The following is a 21,095-nucleotide window of genomic DNA, read 5'->3' on the forward strand; positions in this document are numbered from 1 at the left end:
TTAAAAAAATAATAAAGGAACAGTATTTTTTTTTCTTAATTCCGCTAACACATGATTAGATATGAAACTAATTATTACAAAAATAGGCTGGCATTACTATGTACTTATAAAACATGTTTCAACTAAAAGAAAGGACATCAAAGTAAAGGAGAAAAAATCTAAGAAACGACTTCAAATTTGCATCAAAGAAACTAATCAAATTCCAATTTTAAGATGGAGCACCACTATTTTCAAATTAATAGACTACAGCTATTATGAAAGTAAAATAATTAGATTTAAAAAAAATACTCACGCACACAGCATTTTTTGTACTTACATCGGAAGTTTGGCATCTTGCTCATCGAGCCAAGTTTCTGCCATGTAGGATATAAAAGTGTCTTCTTTTCCTGTACTTGGCTGATTTTCTTGTATAATGAGGAAGGCCTCAGGTACCAGAGTTGGTGGAACTAGAGCCAGAGCAGCCATTTTTCTGAAGAAATTCCTTACTTCTTTATTTCCAGCATACTCAGTGACTAGACCAAGTCTCTGAACCTGCGGGAAAAAAAATCGAAATTATTATGATTCGAAAAACTTGCATAATTCTTTCCCTCCAGTTACTTAAATCTAGTTATGAAAGTACACACTAAAAACCTTCAATTTCATTAAGATCTTAATTTTCAACGTACATTTTAAAAATTCAGCGACAGTATTTAATTTTATTTTGTCATAATAAATGTTCATTTACCATGTACAATTTAAAATAATTTTAAATCCAAATTTTTTTTAATTGAATTCTAAGTACATAAATTTGTGTTTAAAATTTTATTGATTTTACTGATCTGAAAAATAAAAGGGGGGAGGAATACTTTTACTCACCTGCTTCCATATACATTGGCTGAAATGAAAGAAACAGCCTTTCACGACAACACCTTTAAATACTTCTTCCAGTGCAGCTATGCAGGCCGTCTCGAAGTCCATCATGACGAACTTCGGATGAAATATCAGACCATGGGAACGTGCATGTTCTTTTATCGCCGAGAATAACTCAATATATGTTTCTTTGGATTTGCTCCCGATCAAGCAAAACGCTAAGGGAAAAATCTTTCCTAAGTATGATCCGTGGATGGTATATAATTGCGAGAACAATTTTGGTACGATTTTAAATGTACCATCCATGTGAATGCTATCACTTTGGCAAAGTTTTTCCAAATCCTCTTCAGAACAAAACACCTGAAACAGAAATAAAGTAGTGTAAAAATATTGCTTTAAAGATTACTAGTACGTGCATTTTCACTCAAAAATACAAGTTTGTACTTTGATTCGTGAAAGCGTAAACTCGCATGTAGAAAGATACAGAAAAATTAATATCACAGTCCATAAAGTATGCATGCAATAAATGAACTCAATCCTTACCATCATTCGATTTTCTGGACCAATTATTTTGTCTATGATGAGGAACTCCCGATTACCATCTCGAGTACTTGTCCACTCTCCGCTCAACGAAATGTCCTGGATGGTTTTAGGCAAACTAGGTCTTGTCGAGTTTCTGACTTTATATAATTCAGTTTTAATTTGTTGGAATAGTGGAATATCACTAGCTGTTTCAATATCAACGGCAATTTCTGACAAACATTTCCTAAAAATAGAATAATATGAATTCATTAGACAACCTCCACCTGATAATTTCATTTTTATTTGTGCGTAAAACATACAATATTTTTGAGAAATTGTAATTAATAGTTAGCTTAAAAAATATTACGTACTAAAAAAAGAAGTGTATTTTTTAGCTAGGTTCTGATGGGAGAGGGCAATTAGATAAAATTTCATGAAGTCCAGAACTAATTTAATGCCAAGAGTTATTTGAAGTTTTTTTTTCTTTAAAAGATGGGAAAAGAGGTTTTGCTTGATTTACAAGGTTTGTTTTTACTATGTCAAATATATTTATGTAAGACGCATAAAAACATTATGATTGTTGTGTAGCTATGAAATTATTGGTTATATATATAACCAATAATGTTGTAATATTATAATAGAAAATATCGGATAATATCACAATATCAGGAATTTTTATCTTTTTGAACCCTGTTTAAGAGGAAAGCCTATGCGACCTTCTTTTCATTATGAATTAAAATTCAATTTCAAATATTTCAAACTTTCTGTGAACAAGAATTGCCCCTGATTCTGAGTATTTCTTGATCACTTCTGAGCGCCCATAATGGTCACCTTTTCTTTCATTCTTCGTTTTTTTTTTCTTCAGATAATGTATTTTTAAAATGATAATACAGCAATAATTTATAAATACAGAGTTGGTCAAAATTAGAAGGACAAAGGCTACATTTTTGGCTCTATTTGTTCGGAACAGTAAACATTTTATGTATTTAAGATAATATGAATGAACGTCTTTATCAAATTAGTTTTATTGGAAATGTACTGGAATTTCGTATTAATAGAGTGAAGCTTGAATTCAGACATGTATGTAATATGATCCAGTTTTCATAATGGTATTTTTTAATTGATTATGGGCAATCTTTTATAATTTAAATTTCTCAAATGTTCTACATTCCATAATGATTTTTGGTATAAAAAAAAGCATTAATTGCTTACATTTCACTGCATTATTTGAGAAACAATTTTTTCCTGTTTATTTTTCTGTTTTCCTAACAATGCTGAGCACCACCATAATATTAGATGAAATAAATGAATCTGCAAGTATTAATTAAGCATCAGACAAGATGTTTTTTTTTTTTTTTTTTTTTTTTCAAGAACTTAATGCTTCAAAGTCTTTAAAATCTTTGAATCATGTTCATTAACTTAATGTTTATTTTTCCCATTATTTAAAATATTTTTAGTATCTTTATATTGTTTGCAGTTAATTAAATATTGTAACGGATTCGGTGAGACTTCCAACTTTCTTGAAAGGATGACACAGTTCTTGATAAAAGCACAGGAAATTTATTTACACTATGTACAGGAAATATCGTCAACAACTGCTAAATTATTCATCAGCAATTAAGCAATTATCACACAACACCGTAAACTCAACGTTTACACACGTATTTACTTCCAAATACGAAAACAACACAGCGAAATGCCTCGTAATAAACAGAGCTAATCCACTCACAGCACAAATTCTCAATCGAAACTAAACTTTTGATCCATCGCTAACGGCTTATATACACACCGAAAAGAAATCTCTTAAAGATTCCAGAAAATGCTACAACGTTCTACAACTACACTTTCATTGATAAAATCAGTGAATGAAATAAGAAAAAAAGAATAGGGGTTGTATACTTTAGCCATATGTTAAGGGGTTGTATATTCATTACGGGAAACTATTTACAGGTTACGTTACTACAATAATTACTATTTACAGAATCTGTAACATTGCCCCCTTCCCAAGGACTGCACGTCCCGGGCAGTACAATCCCCAGAAAGGGTGCAAACTTCTATCACAAGTTCACAAATACACACATTAAATAATAACCAATAATGCATAGGAAACACAATAATAACAAGAAATATTACTAAACATTAAAAGCAAAAATTATCTACAACTTTTATGTTATCAACCATGGTTGTTTACGTAATACTCATGAACTATGGCCATAGTATGGGGCTAACCGATCATAATGTACAACCCTAGGTTTTGCATTAGGTGAATTTTGGATCCTCACTACGACGTCATTTAGTCGGTTAAGGACTTTGTAGGGTCCATCCCAATGCGACTGCAATTTGGGTGACAGACCTTTCCGTCGGATGGGATTCCATAACCAAACCTTGTCGCTTTCGTTGAATTCATGTCCAGTAGACCTTGTGTCGTATCGGGTCTTCATCTTCTCCGCCGCGATGTTGATTCGCTCTCGTGCGAAGTTATGAACGTCTTCCAACCGGGCCTGGAGATCCTGGATGTACTCCTCAGGCGATGCAGGCGCATCCGGAGGACGACCGAAGACGAGATCACAAGGTAGCCGAAGCTCTCGTCCGAAGAGCATCTGAGATGGGGCAAATCCAGTAGTCTCGTGGACAGCACTGCGGTAGGCCAGCAGGAACAAAGGTAGCTTCTTGTCCCAATCCTGTTGATTTCTGGATACCGTAAGCGAGAGATTATTCAGGATTGTGCGGTTAAATCTCTCCACCATGCCGTCCGATTGTGGGTGTAGTGGTGTTGTCCTAGTTTTCTCAATTCCGAAAATTTGACATAGGCCCTTAAACACAGCAGAGATGAAATTCCTCCCTTGATCGGAATGAATCTGCAAAGGTGTTCCATATCTCGAGATCCAATGTTGGACTAGAGTCTCTGCTACGGTGGTAGCTTCTTGATCTGGAATGGGATACGCTTCGGGCCATTTGGTGAAATAGTCGATGGAAACAAGAATATATTTGTTCCCATCAGCAGTTCTTGGTAGAGGACCCAGGATGTCAATCCCAATTCGTTCGAAAAGAGCTCCAACGTTGTACAGATGTAGCTTCCCTCTGCTTCTTTTCTTCGGTCCTTTATGAGCAGCACAGGCGTCACAAGAATGGTACCACTTCTCCACGTCATCCCTCGCCTTGCTCCAGAAGAAGCGCTCCCGAACTTTATTGAAAGTTTTCAAGACACCAAAATGTCCTCCAGTCGCACTACTATGTATTTCTTTCAGAACATCTGAAATCCTTGATCGGGGAAGTAGTAACTGCCACCTAGATGTTTTGCCGTCGTCAGATTCCCATTTTCGGTACAGTACGCCATTCCGTAAATGGAGCGAGTTCCATAAAGCCCAGTATCTTTTTGTTGCAGGACTGAAGATGGAAACGTCCTGCCAGCTAGGTTGTCGACTGTCACTTTCCTTGAACTCCAAAATTGGTTTTATGTCGGGGTCTTCAAGTTGATCTTTTCGAACTTGGTCGTCACTCCATGGATCAGGTTCTGATGATATTGGAGTCACTGTCACCTGATAGGCGGTAGGGCTAGTCGTTCCATACTGTTTCTCGATTCGGGAACAATAGTGGCAGTTCTCAGGACAGGGTCTCCTTGATAAAGCGTCAGCATTACCGTGAGATAACCCTTTTCGATGCTTGATCTCCATGTCATATTCCTGGAGCCGCTGTATCCATCTGGCTATCTGGTCTTCCGGATTTTTGAAGTTCAAAAGCCAAGTTAATGAGGCATGATCTGTCCGAAGCAGAAATTTTCGGCCGTAGAGGTAATGATGGAAGTGTTCTACAGCTTTCACTATGGCCAGTAACTCCTTTCTGGTGACGCAGTAATTTCGCTCCGACTTTGATAAGCACTTGCTCCAGTAAGCGATGACATGTTCATTTCCGTCAATTTCTTGGGATAAAACAGCTCCGATGCCCTCGTTGCTCGCATCAGTGTCCAGGATAAAGGATTTTTCAGGCTGAGGATAGGCGAGGATAGGCGTTGATGTTAAAGCCTCCTTCAGTCGTAGAAATGCATCTTCGCATTCTTTGGACCATTCAAACTTTTGCTTGCTCTCCGTCAGCTTATGCAAAGGTCGTGCAATGTTGGAAAAACCCTTTACAAACTTCCTGTAGTACGTGCAGAGCCCCAGGAAACTTCGCAGCTGATGGATGTTTTCGGGACGACTCCAACTCTTGACTGCAGATACCTTTTCTGGATCGGTTTGTACACCTTCAGAAGAGATGATGTGACCAAGGTAGTTCACTTCCCGGCGGAACAAATTACACTTGGACGGGCTTAACTTCAGATTGGCTTCCTTAAGCTTCTGCAGCACCTTCCTAAGATTTGCCAGATGTTCTTCGAAACTGCGTCCCACGATGATGATATCGTCTAAGTAGACCAGACAGGATTCGTAGGAAAGTCCTCTTAACAGTCTCCATAAGACGCTCGTACGTAGCTGGTGCATTGCAGAGGCCGAAGGGCATCACTTTGAACTGCCATAAGCCTTGTCCAGTTGTAAACGCTGTCTTCTCTCGGTCATCAGGGTGTATCTCAACCTGCCAGTAGCCGCTCTTCAAGTCCAGGGTCGAGAACCACTTGGGTCCGGAAAGAGTGTCCAAGATGTCGTCTATCCGTGGAAGAGGGTAACTGTCTTTCTTGGTGATTTCATTCAGCCGTCGGTAATCGACACAAAATCTGGTGGAGCCATCTTTCTTTCGGACCAAGACGATGGGAGACGCCCAAGGACTGGATGAAGGTTCGATTACATCGTTCTCCTTCATCTCTTTCAGGAGGGTTTCAACCTCTTCCTTCTTGGCGAACGGTAGTCGTCTTGGATGCTGTTTAATAGGGAGGTGTTCTCCAGTGTAGATCCTATGCTGCGTTAAATTCGTCCTGCCCACATCCTCCGATGTAGAGGAAAACAGATGCTTGAAGTCCTCCACCAATTGTTCCGCAGCAATTCTTCGATCTTTCGATAATGGCGCACTCCCAATTAACTTCGATGTCAAGGACGCAGAAGACACAGTCTCGGGGGAATTGATTCTTCTAATGATGCAGTTTACTGGAGTACAAGTTGCCAACACTTCACCTTTCCGGATATTCCTTGGCCTTTCACTCACGTTGGCGACTCTCACAGGAATTACACCCTTAGAAAGGTCCACAAGCGTAGATGCTACCAGCACTCCTTTTGGGCTATTGCTTAAGTTGGGGTATTCAATGAGTCCAAATCGAAAACTATTGCTTTCTTCAATGGAGCCAGGTATTAATGATTCTGACCTTGAGGGAATCGATAAATCTGTTTGGGCTATTATTTGATGAGCGGATTTTACATCACTTTCTGTGGGGAAAACGGCTATGTCTTCTCTCATCGAGTGCAGCTCATTAGTCTTGAAGTCTAGGTTGAAGTCATACTTCTTTAAAAAGTCCAATCCGAGAATGAAGGGGTCAATGATAGCAGCAACGAATGCGGTATGATGGTAAATGGCATTTCCAAACACAATTTCTAAGTTCACTTTACCTTCAATCTCGATCTTGTCACCTGTCACAGTTTGGAGGGTAACGCAGGGCGGCGTCCACAGAATGTTGAGTCCAAATTGACGAGCCACATCTGTTCTAATGATTGTAACATTGGCTCCAGTGTCAATAATCAGTTCGCAGGGAAACCCGTTTACATATGCGTAAACAAACAGTCCATTACTGCCGCCACTCGTCGATGAAATCTGGAAAACTTTAAGATGGGGCCAGGCCCGGACTGGCCAGGTCGGCGATCGCCGAGGGCCCCCAAGCTAGGAAGGGCCCCCAAATGAAGCGAAAAAAAATTTGTAGCAAAAAATGATTTTACAATTTGATTTCTTAGTAACTATTTCAATCTGTTTCCTTATACGTTTTGCCAGGATCAGGGCCTGATTACTTAATGTACCAACTAGGCTGTGGTCTAGGGCCCTTGCTTTTTAGGGGCCCTCCAATGGCTAAAGTTATTTTAGCTAATGACTAAAAGTAAGATTTAACTGCATAGTGGCTCCAAAAAATATTTGCTTAGAACCTTCCTATATCTTAATCAGGCCCTGTCTGGGATGCTTTTGATCTCTAGTTTTATACAAATAGCACACTGGACCCAATTAAAGCCAGGTAGGGCCCCGGGGCAAACATTATTTTTAGGTTAGGGGCCCGTAGGGCTTTAAATTCTCTGAATTTGTCCCGTAAACAGGGCCGGATTAACAAATAGGCAACTTAGGAATCGCCTAATCCCCAACAGAAATGTTCAGCCTCCCTGCAAAAAATCACCTGGGCCCCTAACTGCCCACTGAATTGCCCTCCCCCCCCCCCGCTCAAAAAAAAAATTAAAAGAGTGGTTGTTGTTTGTGTTCGTATGCTTCAATATTTCTAGGTTCAAGTTTTGGGGAGCCCTGTAGTCAAACTCTATACATTGGCTAAAACAATTTTAGCCGCAAACTAAAGTAGTTTCAGCCATTTGAGGGCCCCTAAATATCCAGGGTCCTAGGCTACGGCCTAGTTGGCCTATTCAGTAATCAGATCCTGGAGGTGTTTAGGTGTTCGATTTATTTTTAAAAAGATTCTTTGGTTTCTCGGGCCATGGGCCCCTAAGAGGTGTGCCCTCCCCCTCCTCGCATTACAGAGTCTGCGAGTACGCAGATCTCCAGAGTAATCCTAAAGTTGAAAAAAGTTATCTTTTGCAAATTCCAACAAATAAAATTTCACCAACAACTTTTCTTTCCTTCCTTCTTTCTCCAAGGGTACTACCGAGGCCTCCGGGGGTGTTGGCGGTACTACACAGGAGTTCTGTCTTTGTCAATTTGGTTCCACGCATGGTTAAGTTACTCCGGTGACAGGAGTAAATTAGGACCCCTTGGAGAGTGATGTCAGCTTTTGTGATCCAGGCCGCTAAAGGTGCTTTTCTCCACGTTTCTGCAAGTTCTTGTAGAATCAAAAAGATGAGATAAGACAAGAACTTAGAATTTGGGTATGGATGATGACCGTGTGAAAAAAACTCAAACCAAAGAGAAATGCAGGTGTAATAAAAATAGGAGTAAATAAAAACTTCATGACTCGTTCAAGACTCAATGGGTTCATGTTGATTGCTTTAGTGCCCCATCTCCTTTTGCTTTTAAACCAGTAAATAAATGGGAAAATTGAATGCATATGGAAATCTTTCCGATAGGGTCCGACCGGATATTGGCTATAAAACTATTCCACGTGGGGTTTTGTCTTCTGCAATCTGCATTATAGTAAGATAATTGAAGGTTTGTATTTTACTTGCGTGCAAGCCAACTATAATTTTTATTATGGAAATTAAAAGATAGATACATTGGGACAAAATAGTGACAAGATGAAGCAAAAAAGGTATGATAATTTTCTACTATTAAGGCATTGCTTTCAGCTTAAAATAGCGTGTGATAAAAAAAATCTCAGCCCCTTCCAACAGTGGCTCACCCACGGAGAGGATAAGAGGTTTCCTCTTAGAGACTAAGCTACCCCTCCCCCCCATTAGGCCTAAAAATGGAGAATTTTACATCTGATTTTCAAAAATTGTTTTGAATTTATATTTTTAATAATCAAATCAGTTTTCCCGTGCGGGAAAAACAATAGTATTTCCCAGGACGGTAAATACCGGTTCTGGGAAAAATCTTTCCAACCCTGGCCCTGCATCACAATCCTTCTCCACATAGTCTCCGCTTACAAGGTAAATAAAATTAAAAAAAATAATAATAAAGAAAAAAAAACGTTCAATTCAGAAATAATGATAAATAAAATAACGCACCTTTAATAGATTTTGTAAAAATGGTATGAAATTTCCTTCTGCTAAAGGGTAAGTCAAGTAAAACTTCAAACACATGTTTTTTTATACATAAATTTAACTTTAGTTTTATTATTTAACATGTCCAAAAAGAAAAAGCAATTTTTGAAACAATAACTTTCTCACATTTTCGCAGGAAAGGGCCCCAGGAACCTCCGTACCAGGAGGCCGGGGCTCCTTTCTAGCACCTAGCCGACCACCCCAGAAGGAGCCAGTCCGGGCCTGGATGGGGCTCATTCCAATTTGGCGACCTCCGCCCCGCGAGATTGACATGGCTTAGTTTTCCTGGACCTGAGAGGGAGAGGTGCTCTTCCCTCTGGTATCTTGGCGAGTTTCACAGTTTCTTCGTACGTGATCCTCGCCGCCGCATTTCCAGCACTTAAGTGGTTGTCGATTTTGGTCCTTGGGCGTCGAAATCCTTTTTAGGGTTCCTGCAATTTCTTTTATTTGCTTTTCAAGTTCAGCAAAACGTGACGAAACCGGATCAAGCTCATCAGTTTTCACGCTGCGGATTGAATGGCAATCCTTGCGGGTTGCTTGCTGGGCGGCCTCCAACTTCAACGCATACACAACAGCAGAATTCAGGTCTTTGACATCCGCCATCCGTAGAGCTTTCTGGATTTCCGGATCTCGAACCCCGTCGATGTAGTAGTTGAGTGCCAGGTTGTCTCGAACATCCGCAGGACAGTCGCAAAAAGCAAGATGAGACTGTCTCTCGATGTCCGCCGCAAGCTCTTGCAGGGTTTCCCCGGTTTTCTGGAAACGGGACTTCAACTGGAGTCGGCTGAAATCTTTCTGGCACTTCTCACCGAAGCGAAGCTCCAACGCAGATGTGAGGGCGGCGAAATCCAGGCGCTGGCCGTCCGGATGGGTCTGAAGAATGTCCGCTGCGTCACCTCTCAGGGATGCTGCAAGATGACAGGCCTTGGTAGCAGAGTCCCATCCGTTCGCTTCCGCCACTATCATGAACTGAGTTTTGTAAACCTGCCACGAAGTTTTCCCATCAAATGTGGCAAGTTTAATGGACGGTCGAGCAACCGATGTGGGAGCGCCAAACTGTACAGAGCTGCTTTCCGCGGTCGCCAATCTCCTTTCCAGGTCTTTAAAGATGTCTTCTTTAAGTTGATGAAATTTTCTATCTTCTTCTTCCAGTTTATTTTCTACAGCATTGCATCGGCCTTCAACGGAACTTAATTTTTCTTCAAATTTCTCTTCGATTTTATTTTCCACTGCGATGAATCGGCCTTCAACTGCCTCAAACTTTCCTTCAATAGCATCAACTCGATGCTCTATCTCATTAAATTTATTTTCCATCACAGTCTTTACCGAAGTAAGATCGTTTTTAATTTCTTCTTGGTTAGAAACTAGGTCATTTTTCAGCACCGTTAAATCACTTTTCAATTGGTTTTGATTAGCCGCCATATCATTTTTTAATTGTTCTCGTTTAGCTGCCATATCATTTTTTAATTGTTCTTGATTAGCTGTAAAACTTGCAGTCAAGTCACTTTTTAATTGTTCTTGATTAGCCGCCATATCACTCTTCACAGAGATGATTGCGTCAAGAAGTTGTTTTAATTGTTCATCCATTGCGCAAATAATCACCATAAAAATAAAGTCCTAATTCAAAAAAAGTCTTTATGAAAAAATGTCCAAAGTCACACTTACTCCAAGAAAGTCCAGAAGAAGCCCCACGTTGGGCGCCAATTGTAACGGATTCGGTGAGACTTCCAACTTTCTTGAAAGGATGACACAGTTCTTGATAAAAGCACAGGAAATTTATTTACACTATGTACAGGAAATATCGTCAACAACTGCTAAATTATTCATCAGCAATTAAGCAATTATCACACAACACCGTAAACTCAACGTTTACACACGTATTTACTTCCAAATACGAAAACAACACAGCGAAATGCCTCGCAATAAACAGAGCTAATCCACTCACAGCACAAATTCTCAATCGAAACTAAACTTTTGATCCATCGCTAACGGCTTATATACACACCGAAAAGAAATCTCTCAAAGATTCCAGAAAATGCTACAACGTTCTACAACTATACTTTCATTGATAAAATCAGTGAATGAAATAAGAAAAAAAGAATAGTGGGTTGTATACTTTAGCCATATGTTAAGGGGTTGTATATTCATTACGGGAAACTATTTACAGGTTACGTTACTACAATAATTACTATTTAAAGAATTTGTAACAATATGAACAGTCATCTAATATAGTACTAAAATTGTATAAGCATCATCTTTTTCAGATCATATTTACTGCCAGAAACGTACATTATCAACAATTTTCCCGTTAGTAAAAAACTGTTCCTTCTATGAGGGGCAACATTTAATATACCTTAAAATGTATACATCAATAACATATTTTAATATTTACAATGCGTGTAAAAACACTTATCACACATCCAAAGCTAACACTGTGTTTAGTTCATTTTTTCTTTAAAGTAGATAATAATTCAATTCTAAAAATGGGATAATGATATTTGTAAAAAAATACTTAGCGAATGCTTAACACATATAAAATACTTCTCAATAAATTCAAAAGCGATTTTTCGTAATTTCGATAGTGCAAAAATTTTCAAATATTATTGTCAGAGATGTGAATACGAAAATGTTATTTCTTCACCACATTTATACAAATTTCTAATCTGTTGCTTGTAGTGATGATCAATCTATTTCAAAAATATCAGATTAATGAATTTTGCGCATAATGGGGCCCCAATTTCGGAATACTCATTCATATCCAGGATATTCAAAATCTAGAATTTCTTCTGTAAGTTCAAAAAAAAAAAAAAAAAAAAAATCTCCTTCATTTAAACGTTTAAAACCATTAACTTTCAGTTATTATTTTTTGAAAACACAATTTCTGAAAGCCTATTTTTACGCTTCTGCGGTCACACGTGTCATGCACAATTTGAACCTTATGCTATAGTTGTTTAGCTATCTTTTAGCATCTACTTTTAGTTTTACGATACTTCTATCTGTTTTCCTATTAGTATACACTACAAAGCATATTGAGTCAAAATCTAATTTTATTTTAGTGAAAACTATTTATTAATGCATGAAAATTAAAAGTAACGTTCGCGAATAATATAACGTTACACGTTATAAGCACAATTTTTATTTTTTAAAGATTGATCAATAGAAAAGGAGAAGAAAAAAATAAAAGAAATCGGGCACAAATATTAATAAAATAGTGAGAACATATGAACTGTCGCACAATGCAATAATGTTCGCATTTTTTAAATTCTAAAATTTGGAAAGGTAGCGGTACAGAGAATTCCGAATACAGGATCACATATACAATATGCTAGTCCGAAAAAGTAAAACTTAAATAAAGCGCTTCAGTTCTCACATAAAATATACGTGCAGGCAAATAGTTACAAAAATTATAAGCATGACCAAAAAATGCAAAATGATTTTATTCCCAAAAAACTATACTGCAAAATTATTGTATCGATAATAAAATAGTAATTAAAACTTACTTGAATATCCTTGGCACCGGTTCAGTTGCATTTGCTCGTATTTCATCCTTTATCTTCATTAAAAAGCTCTCTTTTTCAGCTTTCTTCACATCTGGCTCATGATTGTGAAAACCGTTTGAGCTATAAAATTCATTCTCCTGTAAGCATAATCTCGCTTTGCAATGTGGTTTTCGAACGCATGTCCAGTAACTTTTATTTTGTTTGCAATAGCTTAAATGATAATAATATTTTTTGTGGTTAAGAAGTTTTCCACCTCTTTTTGTTGACGAAAACGAAAGGTCGGACATTTTTCAAGCGTAGAAATCCTGGTGTTTAGTACTGCAGAGCAGAAATTGAAGTGCTATATTGAAAGTTAAAAGTTTGTGAAACTGGTTTGACCTTTCAGTCCCCGGTTTCTTGCCCTTGGAAGCCCTGTAGGGGGTGTATCTGACACCTGCGTCTCTATTGTAAACGGGCAGGTGTGCTCCATTGTATATTTTAGAGGGCGAAGAAGGAAAAGGAGAAAATGGAAGCCACCCAAAAAAGCCAAGGTCCGCCATTTGCTTCCATTTTTACCCGCTTTCACCTTCAGCCATTTGTGGTCACTCATACGCATTCCCATTTTCATTTTAGCTACATTGGATTGAGTGAGTAGTGTGTTTAATTTCTTTATTGATGATAAAATGTGCATTTTTTTTGAGCAATCATGAATTATTTGCTAAGCTCACTTGATCGAGGTTGACGATGCTCAGATTTTTCAGGTTACCGTTACCATCACGACAAGAATAAGTCTAGCTCAGCTCGTTTTAATATTTATTAAGAGGACCGTCACCATGGTTACAAATCGTTACATTCAAGGCTAAGCAGAATTTATTTTTTAAAAAGGGGAGGGAAGCTGTATAAAGTTACCCCTGGGCACTGGGCAAGGGCGCCTGTGCCTTAGCCCAGTGACCTGTGCCACACACACAATTACGTCAACACACATACAATTACGTCTATACACATACACACACAAAAACGTCTGACACACACGCACTCTTGCGTATGCGCCTACACACACACACACATACACAAAACCCAACGAATAGGGTCCTATCGCAACTCGTGATTGCGAAAAGCATAATTTGAATTCAAGATGTCGAAAAAATTCCAATTTATTCATTTATTATTATTTTTTTTAAAATTTTCTTCACAAGAAGTTATTCTTTTACACACAAGAAAACAATTCAAAACAAAATGTATGCTTGAAAAAAAGGTGTCCTTTTTACGTTTTAAGTTAAAATTGAATAATAACTATTGAAGGCTTATTAATTTTTAAGGAAGGTCATAAGTTCAGGAGTATGGAGGTGGGATAGAGATTTTGGTATTGATCCTTTAGAACCTGAAGTCATATTGTTATTCCCATTATAGTAATAAATTTATATGTAATATGTATGAAGGCATTTTGCTTTAAACCAGATATCATTTCTAAATGATGATCGACTACGATTTCGGAGACATTTAAAACAACCATACAAGTTGAAAATTTACTTAAAGCATCACACGAACTGAGAACAAATGTGGTTGTTTCCTTCAGTCAAAAGTACTACTTTTAGTCACAGAAATTGATAGAATGAGTAAAAAAAAACAACATGGACCCAGAAAATATTTTCACTTTCTCAACAGTTATTTTTTAATTAATTTTTTAAAATGTCCGATTTTGAAAACAAGGCGTGGTCTTTATGACGTCACAAATGCTGCAATTTGGTGCATCTTTCTACAGCGTTTCCACGTTATGATAATCAAGAAGTGAATTATCAACTATCAAAGGGATCTCTGGGTCTTCAAACTATAAAAGACTGCGTGCCAGGCGCCTTGCCTTCAGAAGACAACACAATAGATTTTGGTGCCTTCTATGGACAGTTCGAGAATTTAGAACCGGGCCAGAAGCCGAATAACTTTCTGGACTGCCACCCCAGAGGGATCGTTTCATGTGGAGGACATCGTGACCACGAGCACACTTAACGTCGCCCAGTCACCATTAATGACGACGATGAATCTTCGACCAGCGAGGATCGAACCCGAGACCCTCCGGCCCCAAGTCCAATGCCTTACCGATCAGGCCACCACGACCTTAGAAGCGAATTAAATATTGCGCTCTACGCTTGCTAACAACCATATCGTTGCCAATACACGTGAGTAAAGATGCGAATGAAATATTTTGCTCTGTTAATGGCAACATTCAATGGCATTTCATCATTTGTGATGTCACACGACAGAACCGAAAACAATGAAAGCGCACTGATTTAAGTAATTTTTTAAAAATAATAAACTTTAATAAATTATTTAAAAAATGATCAGATCCTATGTTTTTAAGCATGCTCTTTCAGAAAAAAATACTTTTAAAATTTTGGAAAAGACCCCATTTTCATCTCATATAAAGGTTTTTTTTTTGTGATTAAGTCAACAATGTATCTTAGTATCCATTCTTCAAAAGAAAAGTTACTCCGTCAATTCTCAATGGAATAGTTGTGTTTAAATAGAGCTTCAAAAAAGAAAGGGTTTTTACACTCACACATATATTTTCCGTAAACGCTAAAAATATGTTTAGTAACTTAGTAAAGTCAGCAAAAATTAAATTATTTGCGAATTTGGTTCTTCTTCTATATACAGTAGACCTTGCGCGGGGGTTGTGTTCCACGGAAATGCCGCGTAAATTAAGACTTAATAGTAGTGTTAAAATAAGGGTTGGGTTTCATAGATTAAAAAAAAAAAAAAAAAAAAACCTCATTCTAGTGATAGATAAATATATATAATAAGTTTAATGTGTAGGGGAGAGCGGGGCTAGAAGTTCCGTTTTTCAAGCAAGCTTAAAATTTGTTACGAAAACGTAGTTCTAGAATTATTATTCTGAGATTAAAATATAGTAACATGTACTGCTATGATGTAACAAATGTTTTTTGTGCAGTATTTCGCAAGATTTTTTTATAATTAATTTTATCGTACCAAAAGTCGAGAAGGAACAACTTGCCCCTTCTTGGGGCTAGTTGTTCCGCGGGTGGGGCAAGGTGTTCCGATATTAACATGACGATGTTTAACGATGATGATTTCGAGATGAATATCGTTTCATAAAAGGGTATTTAAAGGTATAATTTGTGATAAAAAATATATTTTGATTAAAAAGAAGTGCTTATTTAAAGGCTAATAAGCAATATTGTTCGAATAATCAGATGTTTTTTTTATTTAAACTTAAAGCAAATTAAACTTATTTTAAATTTTAGCATTGATAATTTGTATTTAAAGGCAAAATGATTGCCTTTTAAGTACAAAACAAATACATATATATATATTAAGACACAGTTAGTAAGTTAATACAGTAACATTATAATATATTAACATAGTAAAATAGAGTAAAAATAGAATAATTTAGAAAAAATGAATAAAATATTTAACAACTTTTGTAGCTAATAAGCTATGACAGTCTGCAATCATAACAGTACACCATTTTTGACTATAACTGATACGATACTTTGCAGACGATCCATTAACGAGGTTAGAGCAAATGATAACAATGAACTCCCAAATACTCGTAGGCGGATCGAGGGGCACGGTAGTGCCCCAGCCAAGTCGAGCGCGAAGCAAACACTGCCGTACCATCTTTACTGGAACCATTTCGTCGCATTTTCAGGCCCCCAGGGGCGGATGGGGCCGGCGGGCAGCCGGGCATTTGCCCGGTGGGCCGCCTCTGTTTGGGCCGCATTGAACTTTACAACTGAATAGCAAAAAAAAAAGTTTTTCCTTTTTTCTTTTCTTTTTTCCTGTTTCAAAAGAAAAAAAAAAATATTTGACCAAATCATAATATTCCGGTACATTTCTCATCGACTTACAAGAAAATCGCTGCAAGAGAAGTAATGGCAACAAAATGAAAAAAAAAAAAGAAAAGAAAAAAACTCTACACTCATGTTATGAGTAATAAGATATTTTTCTGTATGTCGATAAATTCATCGGCCCATTAGATAATTTTGTTACATAACTGTCCAGGACCTTCTAAGGCCCTAACAGCTGCCTCTCGTTCGTAGGAGTCAATGAATATGTCAAGGTAGAGTCGTCGCCGGGGGAGGCTGCCGAACCGAGGCTGCCAATTTCAATTTAGTGATAAACAAAAAAAAAGAAAGAAATAAGTAGTATTTTAGAAGAAAATGTGACGTTTGAATATTCAGCAATTAAACTTTGAATATTAGTGAGGAACATCTACGTTTGTTTGTTATAATTTACTTTACTGAAGGACGCTGAAATGTATATTTCGAACTTTTTTTAACGAAAAAAAGTATTCAGTACGTAGTAAAAACCCATGACAAGCTTCAGCTGAATACAATAAGAAATGAATAGATAAAAATCATGACAGTTTCGCAGGGTCCGCTAAGAGTGTTATAAATAGAAAAAAAATTAAATGTAGTAAGGGAAATTTAAAGTATCGTATTGAATAGTCACACCAGTTTAGCAGTAAATTACCGACCCTAACGCAGGTCTAAGGCTGAACAACATGCAATGTACCAGACAGCCCAGTTATCACATCCAGAGACTGCAGTTTTTCTCATTATAACGCATCAGTCTGGTATAGTGATTACAGAACTAACCTTCATTTACAAGCTTTGCCTTCAATTTGCGAGTTATACCGCACCATACTGCGGACACTCGCTGGTGAGATAAATTTACTTTATCTTCCAGTTTGTTGGTGCTTTCTGATTTAATGAAATGACGTCTGCGTCCTGCTCGGTTATTCACTATTCTACACTAATGAACCCATAACAAGGACGAAACTGCAGTCTCTGGACGGGATCACCGGGCTATCTGCTATATTGCATGTAGTTACACCAGTAGTTCTTAGTGTTTGAAGTACAAAACGAAAGTAAACCACAACTTTATCCCGAGATTCTGGAGAAATGACATTTAAAATAAAATTAAGTTGGGAAAAGAAGACCTACGGTGTCACTGAAAAGTATCACATCAATCCAAAATGTTAAAAGATTATTTTAATGAATCCCAAACGCTTTAACTTCAAACAAGTACAAACATTAGACTATAAATTGAACTTTCACTATGGAAAAACCAAAGAACTCTTTGACATTACCTAAGATCGCTTGAAAACTTAAGCTAAATTAGCTTAATTTTAAAAGCTAAATCTAAGCATTTTTCGTTGGAGCGTCCCCAACGCGCTCACCAGCATCATTAAATGTCGTCTTAAATTTTGTTTTATAGGCTTCAATTTCGAAAAAAATTCGGAGGAGATCTCCCGAAAATTCCTCCCCTTCAAGTCATTGAAAGTTTAAGCTTCAGTTTGGAAAAATTATCGGTCTTCTTGACGTTATCAAAGAAGACCTATAATCCTATTTTTAGATTTCAATTTAGAAAAATTTCCTGGGGAGCACCCGTGAACCTCTTCACTCCCTAACATTACCGAAGGTCATCCGGAATGCATTTTTAAGACAAAAAATTAAAAACTTCCTGAGGGGGCATCGGATTTTTGCTATCATTAACATTGTCAAAAATAGACTAAAATTGCGTTTTTTGAGTTAAAAAAAGCAAGAATTTCCAAAGACGCCCTTCCTATCCTTAACGTAATCAGTGATCTAACAATAGCACTTCTAAAGTTTCATTTTCGAAAAATGGTCGGGAGAGCGCCATTAACTAATGAAAAGACTCCTAATCTCTCGTTTCCTTACCATCACCGAAAACCGTTAACAGCTGCGTTTTTGGACCTACAACTTCGCAAAACTTCTTTGGGAGATCGACCAGGGGCGGATCCAGGCAGAATTCTCGGAGGGGGCCATTTGGAAAAATATGATGCTTTGGAAATTTTTGAATATTACAAATATCAATATAGCCCACCTTTAACTGGATCATTTTTTAAGGAATTTTCACTTGGCGACACAAGTTTAACATAAAGGCTGTAACCGACCCAATAATTTTCCTCTTTTCTTAACAAACGTGTGCATATATCGTTGCCTCGAAGTGGTATTCCTGTAATCAGTAGTTTGTTCTGAGGCGACTGTATAGGAACTCTGATTTAATAGGAAGCCGATATGAACTAACCGTAGTGTAATATACTCCGAAGTAAAGGGCCCGGGGGTTTCTTTCCCGGAAAATTTTGGAATTTGGAGTCTTAAAAACGTATTTTAGACGATCTTTGGTAATGTTAGGGGAGAAGAGATTTGGTGGTGCATCCCTGTCTATTTTTCAAAGTTGTACCTCTAAGAATGCAGTTTTAGATGATCTTTGATGATGTTAGATTGAGGAGAGATTTGTGAGCCCATCTAAGGAAATATTTCTGATTTGTAATCTTAGAAATTCATTTTAACTGTCTTTCGTAACATTAAGGACTCGGGTGCGACTCCATCCCCGTGCCCATTTTTCGAAATTGAAATTTTAAAAACGCAAACATTATCTCCAATAATGTCAAGAAGAGTTCGGGGGTTCTCCGGCATTTTTTTTTTTTTTTTTTTTTGCAATTGTTGAGCTAAACACGCAGTTTAATACGATCTTTTCGTGATGATACGTGGAGGGGAGATTCGAGGGCCCACACCAAGAAATTTTTCTAATTTACAATTACAGTCTTAAAGATGCATGCTAATTATCTTTAGTAATGGTAAGGGAGAAAAGGTTTGGAGCACTTCCCCGGAAATTGTTAGAAATTGTAGCTTCAAAAAGGATGTTTTAGAAGATTTGAGGAGAGATTAAAAGGCACATCACGGGAAATTTTTTCTAATTTATTGACTTTAAAACGCATTTTAGACTATCTTTGTTAAGGTTAGGGTTTGAAGAGTTTCGGAGGTCCACTTAGAACGAAAAAAAAATGATTCGATTTTTTTTTTCAATTTGAGCTAGAAAAGAGGGTTTTAAAAAGCTACTTGTGTGTGTGTGTGTGTGTGTGAAACTTCCTCAGTATGGGTTTATGACTCCTCGGCATTGTTTGTATATTCATGTTAGACTCCGAGGAATAATAAGGATTTTTTTAAATATTTAGCTCTAAAACAGGTTTTTAACTATTTTTGAAACTTTTTCAGGGTGACCATGCCCCCCCCCCCCATCATTACTTTCCTTAATGTTATACTTTGTATGCATTACTAGAGAAATTTTTTGCATTTTTGCTCAAAAAAACAGGGTTTTAACTATTCATGAAATTTTTTCGGAGGGGGCCATGGCCCCCCTCCCTGGATCCGCAATTGAGATCGACAGATCCTCTTCTCCCTCTAACATTACCACCCCTTCTCCTAGTGTTTCCAAAGTTAGCTTACACATGTGCATTTAAGACTCATGTTTCGAAAATTTTCATGGGGAATTCTTCAAATCCCCCTCCCGCAAACGTCGTAGAAGATCGACTTAAAATAGTCTAAAAATGAGCTTTTGGAGCTATAATTTCGAAAAAATTCCGGGGGAGCGCCCGCGGACCACCCATATTCTGCACGAATATTTGAACTTTTTACTGGTCGTCATATTATTTATGCTTTTCCCCAAAATTTGTAAAACGCAAATTCTATTAAACTTGAGACCTCAAATTTTAGTGAAACTGGACTCCTGAAACTGGAAGCTGGATCCGCTCTACCTTTTACATTAATTTGAAAAAAGTAGAGGAGGGGGGGGGGGAGTCTCCTCTTTATGTAGCATTTCTTAAGGGCCGGCTAGTCTCTAAATGCCAGGGCCGGTTCATGCTATCCCATCGCCACTGCAGGCCCCTATTTGAGAACTTTCTGATGAGACCAGAACGCAGAAATTTTCGTCATCCAGTAAGCTATAATCACACACTACAAATCCGAAATTTCAAGTCTGTAGGTCATTTAGTTCTGAAGTTAAGTGAAAGCAAAGTTTCGCATTTATGACACTCACTCACTCATGATCATCAAAATAGAACTAGTACTTCCCATAAACTCAGAGAGGTGAAATTTGGTACAGAGGTAAGGTTTGATGACTACATAAAGGGAAAACTATAAAAACTAGGCTAACCGCCTTTACAAAAAATATTCAACTTGGTGGGCCGCTTCATTTGATGTCAAAAATCGAAAGTCTGAAGTATCTAATGAAGAACCCTCAGCTGGTCTCAGCTGTATTAGATATGGTAATGTCCCCTTCTACTATTGGTACATCAAAAAATCGACTGTCATTGCGAAAGTCCAGTGTAGTGGGACACATCTTCTAATTTAATCTAGCCTAACTTTAGTCTGCTCGAACATCACACAAATTAAATGTTTCTACAAAAAGAAGTGAAATCCCACCAAAAACATTCTGTAAAAAACTAGCCAAGTCTCGATGGAGCTGTTTGTTTATCTCTAAAAAGTAATGAAATCTAAACAAAGTCATGACAAGTCGAAGGTTCCTTACTGCGATTTCTTTATTGTTAATGTTGTGTGACTTAGCCGTTAAAGAGTATACACAAGGGTACAAA

The 21,095-nt window shown here is 37.5% G+C and overlaps 1 protein-coding gene across 1 annotated transcript in view; it reads right to left on the bottom strand.

The window, feature by feature from the left end:
- Positions 1 to 312: 312 nt before the first annotated feature.
- LOC129226871 (uncharacterized) overlaps positions 313 to 21,095 on the bottom strand; it is a 32,298-nt gene continuing 11,515 nt past the window's right edge. Inside the window, exons 2-4 of the mRNA XM_054861501.1 lie at positions 1,393 to 1,615; positions 856 to 1,209; positions 313 to 531 (exon numbers count right to left, since the gene is read on the bottom strand). Coding sequence (XP_054717476.1) covers positions 313 to 531; positions 856 to 1,209; positions 1,393 to 1,615 — 796 coding nt within the window. The remainder of the gene's footprint in view (positions 532 to 855; positions 1,210 to 1,392; positions 1,616 to 21,095) is intronic.

The sequence above is a fragment of the Uloborus diversus genome, chromosome 7, assembly GCF_026930045.1.
Source record: "Uloborus diversus isolate 005 chromosome 7, Udiv.v.3.1, whole genome shotgun sequence".
Classification (NCBI taxonomy): domain Eukaryota; kingdom Metazoa; phylum Arthropoda; class Arachnida; order Araneae; family Uloboridae; genus Uloborus; species Uloborus diversus.